A 6,795-nucleotide genomic window follows, 5' to 3' on the forward strand; every position below is an offset into this window, starting at 1 on the left:
CGGGGCCCGGGGGCTCGCGGGACGGCCTCGTGGGCGGCCGGTGAGCCGGCGGAAGCACGCAAGGCGGTTCTCTCCGATGCGACCGGCGTTCCTCTTTGCGCCCGTCGCGCGTTCCCGTTACACTGAAAACTTCCGAAGGGAAGTTCAAGGACACGCCCCGTGTTCTGGTACAAAAGAGATGCACAGAGCGCTGCTTTCTGAAACTCCTGTCGTCATCGACTCATTTTGGAAACGAATCCCACGTTTTCCGTTAAAATTTAAAAAACTTCCCACCTCGATTCTTGAGATTTGCTAATAGTAAAGAAAAAGGGATAAAAACCTCTTAAAAAATTATTGGTACTGAGAACAGCCTCCAATATTGCAAGTTTGAGCTGTACACCCATTAAACAGTTTGCCTGGCTTCACAATCTCACGACACGTTTTTAAACTGCTGTTTAAATAATGACTAAAAACCGGACTCGTCACTCACATTAGTTTACATGTTATTTAAAATAAGTCAGGAAGAAGGAATTAATGGTTCCATGAAGCAGATATTGCCGTTTTCTCATGTGCTAGTTGAAAAACGTACTTTTTCTACACAGAACCGTCTTGCTTGGAACTTGAAATCACTCCAACACTGAAACAAATTACAGAAATCATGCATTTCAAAAGCAAAAGTCATATAATGGTCAGGATATTCTGACTTTTATGATTGCTTACTTCTCATTAATATGGACTTTAAAGCACTATTTAAAATATTTTTAAAACCTCAAAACTTTTTTTGTGTCCAGTAAGTTAAATATCAGTCTTGGGTAAAATAGGAACACTTGAGATTTTTAGGGTATGGACACTCCCTCCTCTACACACACACACCTAATATAGACATTTATATATATTAGGCATTTACAGGGTTCTTTCCTCATCGCCCACAGATGTACCTTCAGAGGAAGAAAGTCCTGTTCAACCAAAACATGTTTTTGAGTGGACATCCCTCATTTCCTTTAGGAAAGCCCAAAAATCCGGAGCCCACCCTTCCCAAGCAGAAATCCCCTCTTCCTCTTTAGTCACCAGCTCTATTTCATGACTCTCAGACAATATTTGCTTCCATTTGTTGAGCCTTGAGCTATTAAGCACTTCATATTATCTTCTTTAAGTCTCACAACAGCCCTATAAACTAGGTTTTATCCTTTTTCAGATGGGAAAGCTGATGCTTTGGATAGCAAGTTGTTGGCCAAAGTTAAAATGTAGGTCTGTCCTACTGCAGAAACTCCAGGTGTCTTACTCCAAGTCATCTGGTAGAATTTCCAATTCCCCTTGTACAAGACAAGTGAATTGCTAGAAATGTTGAGATCAAGAGCTTTTTAATTAAGGTATATAAAAAAGAAAGGTGCAGAAGAGCAGAAGGAACCTCAACTCTAGGTCATGAAGAGGCCGAGATGATAGTAATTCTAGCATGAAAGTAGGGTCAAGTCCTTGATCTTAAAAAAACAACAAGCTGGGCTGGGTGGCTCAGCCTGTAATCCCATGCCTTGGGAGGCTGAGGTGAGTGAATTGCCTGAGCCCGCGGGTTCGAGACCTGCCTGGGCAATTTGGTGAGCCCTCATCTCTACAATAAATCCAAAAAATTAGCCGGGTGTGGTAGCGTGCACCTGTAGTTCCAGCTACTTGGAAGGCTGAGGCGGAAGAATCGCTGGAGCCCAGCAGGTCGAGGCTGCGGTGGCCAGGAGCGGCCGCTGCACTCCAGTCTGGGCAACAGAGTGAGACTCCAACTCAAAAAAAAAAAAAAAAAAAAAATTTATTTTACAATAAATATGTTGGTTGTAGATAAGCCAGAAAATATAGAGAAGAAAATATACCCTTTAATCCTACTACCCAGAGAAAACGTCTATTAAGATTTTGAGGTGAGGTTTTTCTATGTATTCATCTATATGTTTTAATTTATCTTAAATATAATAAAAATCATGGCCATACTATAATGTCTGTAACTTTCTTTTCCCCCTATTAATAATAAATGTTTGGAATGAACAGGACTTGTATAGGTAAAATCTCAAATTCATATCCCTGTCCAGAATGGCCTAAATGGCCTGACCATCTGAACTAGTGGGAGGGGAACTGTGAAAACTCTAATGTAAAAGGAATTCCAAACTATAAAAAAAGAACACAATAGAGGTACAAACAACAACAGCAGTTAACAGCTACAATTTATTGAGCACTTATTAGGTTTTAAATATTTGTTAAATACTTTACATACACAGTACTCACAATAGCGCCAGGAAATCATGATTAGATGTATCTATTTTTAAGTTTGGGATCGATGATTTGCTGGGTAGAAAGCTGTTTTCTACCCTACAAAAAGCTGGACATTAAAGGCCATTTCAATTAATATAATTAACCCTAAATTTATAGAACTGGTTTCTTATAATGCACACCTATTGCTAAATGACTATTACCAAAGTTGTTTTCTTTTTCATGATTAAAGATAAAATTATGTTTGCTTCCCTTTCACTTTTACAACAGAATACTCTTTAGTGCTACTACAGAATCTACTAGGAAATTCTTCAAAATAAATCTGTTTAAGCCCTATCTATCCTGCATCAAGGCTCTCTTCTTTTTAAGCTGCTTTGCAGAGGGGGACATGGTATACATACACAAAGCAATACTTTGCTGAAACACACAATACAGACTGACTCCCACAAATACTATTTGCCAAACACTGTGTTACAGTATGTTACATGCTACCAATGTTAGATGTGCCAGGATTTCCTTTTCAGTAACCAAGGCTCTTGGAGTCCTGGATAACTTTTTAAAATAGAAACCAGTCTGGCTAAAGAGATGTAAAAGTTCTCATAACTCTCAGCTGGACATACCCTGGGAAATAGAATATGATCCACTCAGTTCTCAGGAATACATATGAAAAAGTTCATTTACACTATAGAGAAATTTCCATATCTATCACAATACCCCAAAACTCTCTCCCAGTTTCAGCAACTTCCCATTGACAAATATGACACGAGTATCATCAAGGATAAGCCTGCCACTCTATCTTTCACCCACAATTCCAAAGATGTTTGTCCTGGACACTCTACCTTATCTTCATGAGCTCTTAGCAACTTGTGATGGTCAGCATGACATCTTGATGCCAAGTATACTGTTTTCCCAGCATCAGTAATAGTTCAAACAAATAGCGACAATTTATATACGTCACATCACCTAGGGGGAAGGTGACGAACATTCTAAGACAACCGAAAGTACAGGTTATCACCAAGGTCTGTGTTTGGGAGATAAAACATGCAAGGTTAACAGAAGGTTGTAACACTGATTAATCCTGCAGAAACGTAAGGAAATATAAACTGCTTAGCAGGGAGAAAACACTTCCCTCAATTATAATGGACTCCACAACACTTATTTGTAGTTACTTTTATGGTAGATAATATTCAAGTAGTATTAAAGTGCTTCAAACAAGATTTAGCAACTCCTGTAAGGCTTCTTGCTGTTCATCATCAAGTTGGGATGTGCATTCCAACCATAATTCTTCGGAAGTCTGCACCTGACGCACGACATTAGCTAGGCGTTTGGCACAAGGGTCTTCGTAGTTAATAGTCTCATTAAGTTTTCCTTCTGCAATTATACTGATTATTTTGGGAAGATTGGAATTATTTGGACCAATTACAACCGGATGGTTACTTTCAATTAAGTCACAGAGAAAACTCAAAGTCTGAATAGCTTCCTCTTTATCTTCATGCAGTGGAAGCCATGATAACCAGTGTGGAAGAACCTCATCCACATTTACACAGTTAGGCTTAAACTTCAAAATCTTCCCAATTGCTGAAATACAGTTCTCTGTAGCAATGACATTTTTTTTAGTTTTGGAATTTGCACACTTAATAACTTTCACTAGCAGAGGAACAGCTTCTGAACATAAAGAACGATAATCATCTCCTCCAAACTGTGCCATAACACCCAGGCCATAAGCAGCAGCTTGCCTGACTTCAGGGTTGTTATCTCGCATATTTAATAGCATTGGCCACCGAAAATATTCTACATATTTAAATGAGGTTGGACTGCAGTGCTCTATGATGTCATCAAATATACACAATCCCCACTGTCTATCCGGCCATGGCCTGCTTGAACAAATTAGATTTACAATTAATGGAAGTAGCTGTTCAAACCATGGTAAAATCTTTTCCTTGTAAGTACTAAATAATGAGTGCAAAATGTCTGATACTTTGGTCAGAATATAAACATCACATTCATCCTCATCTTGCAAGGACATCTCAACCTGTTGATCATAGTTTTCTTCCTGTCGTTTAACCTGTCGCAATTCTTGGTTTTTAAAGTGCCCCTCAAGTTTTGCTTTTAATATTCCTCCCAGTTCTTCCAAGTGTTCATCGTTAAGGCAACCATCTCCCATTACTTCAATGGACTTTGCAAAAGAATTCATAATTTCTGAGAGTACATCTGTATCCGGTTCAGTACCAATAGCCTTGATTAAAGGATCACATATGAACTGCCACATCTGTGCAAGATACTCTGGGCCACGAATTCTTGCACATTCCAGGAGAAAAGGCATGGACTCAGCTGCTGCCACTCGAACATTGTCATGGAAATAAAATTTCAGTAAAGGAACCATCAGCTTCACAACTTGTTCTGTATATTCCACAAATCCGGCCCTTAACTCCTTAGCATAGTAAACCAACATCTGGCAAGCAGTTGCTTTTGCTTCAAGTCCTGAAGTTTTAATTCCAAAACTTTGCTGGTCTCCAAGATTTACAAATTGCCAACCATCATCATCACTCATATTCTCCACATCTTGTGTGTCTAAGAGAGCGACATCAGGTTTAGCTGAAGCAGTCTTAATCAGAGGCTCAATAACCAGTGGAAGGTACTGCTGAAAATCTTTTCCAAGAATTTTACACATTCTAGCCCATGCTGAAACCATGTAGGAGGTCTGAGGGTCATCATCTTCCATATTATTTAAGTCTGACTGTGTCTTTAACAACAGCTGCATCACATTTGAGGCATCTTGCATAAATTTTTCCTTCCCAACAGCAAGCCCAACATGGCTAATGCACTCAATAGTTTTTCCTTTCAGAAGCTTGAGTTCCTTTTGAACAGCAAGCTCAACAACGTGCTTTAGTGAAGGCATAAATATGTCATAATATGGAACAAATTTTTCTTCCATCGTATCTGCAACTGCTGCAATGGTTGTCACAAGTTGTTCCAAGGCCAACTTAGTTCCATTCCGAATCAACTCTTGAAGTTTAATCACCAAAATGGAGTGTAGATTTTTCACCATGCTATCCAAGTACAGAACCAGCAGTGATTTGGGGCAGTCATCAATAAAAATAATAAGAGCAGAAGCTGCATGTGATTGCACACGTTGATTACCCTGATTTTCCATGGTACGCAACAGAGCTGCAATCACTGTCTCATGAAATTTCTTTTGGAAATTAGGTGCAAAATCTGTAGCCATCTGTCCAAGCGTAGTACAGGCTGCTGCCCTCACCCTTGGATGAGGATCCTGAAGAAAAAGCAAAACGGAGTTAACTGTTTCATCTAGAATCGGTTCCATTTGCTGATGGCATCCTTCTCCAACGGCAGATAAGGCCATCAATCCAGCATGTCGATATTTCCAGTCAGGGCTCTGAAGCATCTGCATAATATGCTCCTTGGTCATTGGTAAAACAACTTTTCCACCAAGCCCACAAGCCAGTCTGTCTAGTGCACTCTCAGCAGCAACTGCATTGCTGTCGAAATCATCTTCTTCCATTTCATCAGCATTTACCCAGTCCTCATCATCTTGTAGATCAACCATCATTGCTAATATATGAGGAACTGCCTGCGCAATAATATTTGTATGTTTTTTCAACATTGGAGTTGCAGTTTCAGACAAGGTCACTATCACTTCTAGGGCCAGTTGGCGTTGCAGATTACTAAGCCTGGAGTCTCCACATAACTTCAGACTCAACTGTAGAGTATCTTCTAAATAAGGACCCAAATACTTAGGCACAGTATCTGCAATCTCAACGAGGGATTCAAGCACCGAATCATCATCCTGGTAACATGAGTCATTCACAGCCTGTAAGATTCCAGGAAGCAAATCTGCAAAGTCTTTGAAGAGAGTAATATTATTCTCATTCGCAAGTACAAATGCAGCCGCAGCTCTCGCAGACAATGTCCTGATGGCTGGGTGTTCTTGATCCTGAATGCACTGGTCCAACAACCGTTTGATGATATCCAAATCGTGCCGCTCTTGGTTCCCGAAGATCCCAGGGAAGTGCCAGAAAACATGAAGAGCAACCTCCCACAGAACCACGTTTTTAGAGTAGATGGAATCGATAAGAAACTTCAGGCCTTCGGGCCAGTGGTTAGTGCCGTCCTCGTCTATCAAATTCCTGGCCAGTACCGCAAAAATGTCACAAAGTTTCTTCCTCATGCTGGCATGTGTTTCCAGCTTCACAGCCAGGATCAGCTCAATCTTGACATCCCTCTGAACCTCAGCCGGCAGGTTCGGATAGACCTCCTCAAAGCCGGACGACAAAAGCCGTCGCAGCAGCGCGGCCGCCATTTGTCTCACCTCGTAACCCGCTCTGCGGTTTCTGACGGCGTCCAAGAGGAACGTGGTCTTACACAGGCCCGGGATGTTTTCGTAGATTTCCTCCGCTTGCCTCCGCACCATGCAGCTCGGGTTGATCAGGTTCTTCAGCAGCTGGTAGAACTCCTGCTTCTCCGACACGGCGGCCGGCGCCCCAGCCGCCGCGGCCGCCGCCATCGCGCTCCGTCAAAGGCGCCGCGACCGGCGAGGAGGGCGGGGCC

General features: G+C 41.4%; 1 protein-coding gene across 3 annotated transcripts; it reads right to left on the minus strand.

The window, feature by feature from the left end:
- Nucleotides 1-2,149: 2,149 nt before the first annotated feature.
- On the minus strand, nucleotides 2,150-6,787 carry RANBP6 (RAN binding protein 6). 3 transcript variants are annotated; one of them, XM_008050305.2, is made up of 2 exons: nucleotides 6,616-6,784; nucleotides 2,163-5,500 (listed from the first exon to the last, which is right to left on the minus strand). In XM_008050305.2, the coding sequence occupies exons 1-2, from the start codon at nucleotides 6,749-6,751 to the stop codon at nucleotides 5,430-5,432; spliced, it is 207 nt and encodes a 68-aa protein (XP_008048496.1). In that variant the 5' UTR covers nucleotides 6,752-6,784; the 3' UTR covers nucleotides 2,163-5,429. The 3 variants fall into 3 exon arrangements, with proteins under 3 accessions (XP_008048494.1, XP_008048496.1, XP_021564369.1); XM_021708694.1 differs by having other exon boundaries at nucleotides 6,557-6,784; XM_008050303.2 differs by having other exon boundaries at nucleotides 2,150-6,787.
- Nucleotides 6,788-6,795: the final 8 nt, after the last annotated feature.

Source organism: Carlito syrichta, unplaced genomic scaffold, assembly GCF_000164805.1.
Source record: "Carlito syrichta isolate Samal-C Ts95f unplaced genomic scaffold, Tarsius_syrichta-2.0.1 Scaffold143566, whole genome shotgun sequence".
NCBI classification, from domain to species: Eukaryota; Metazoa; Chordata; class Mammalia; order Primates; family Tarsiidae; genus Carlito; species Carlito syrichta.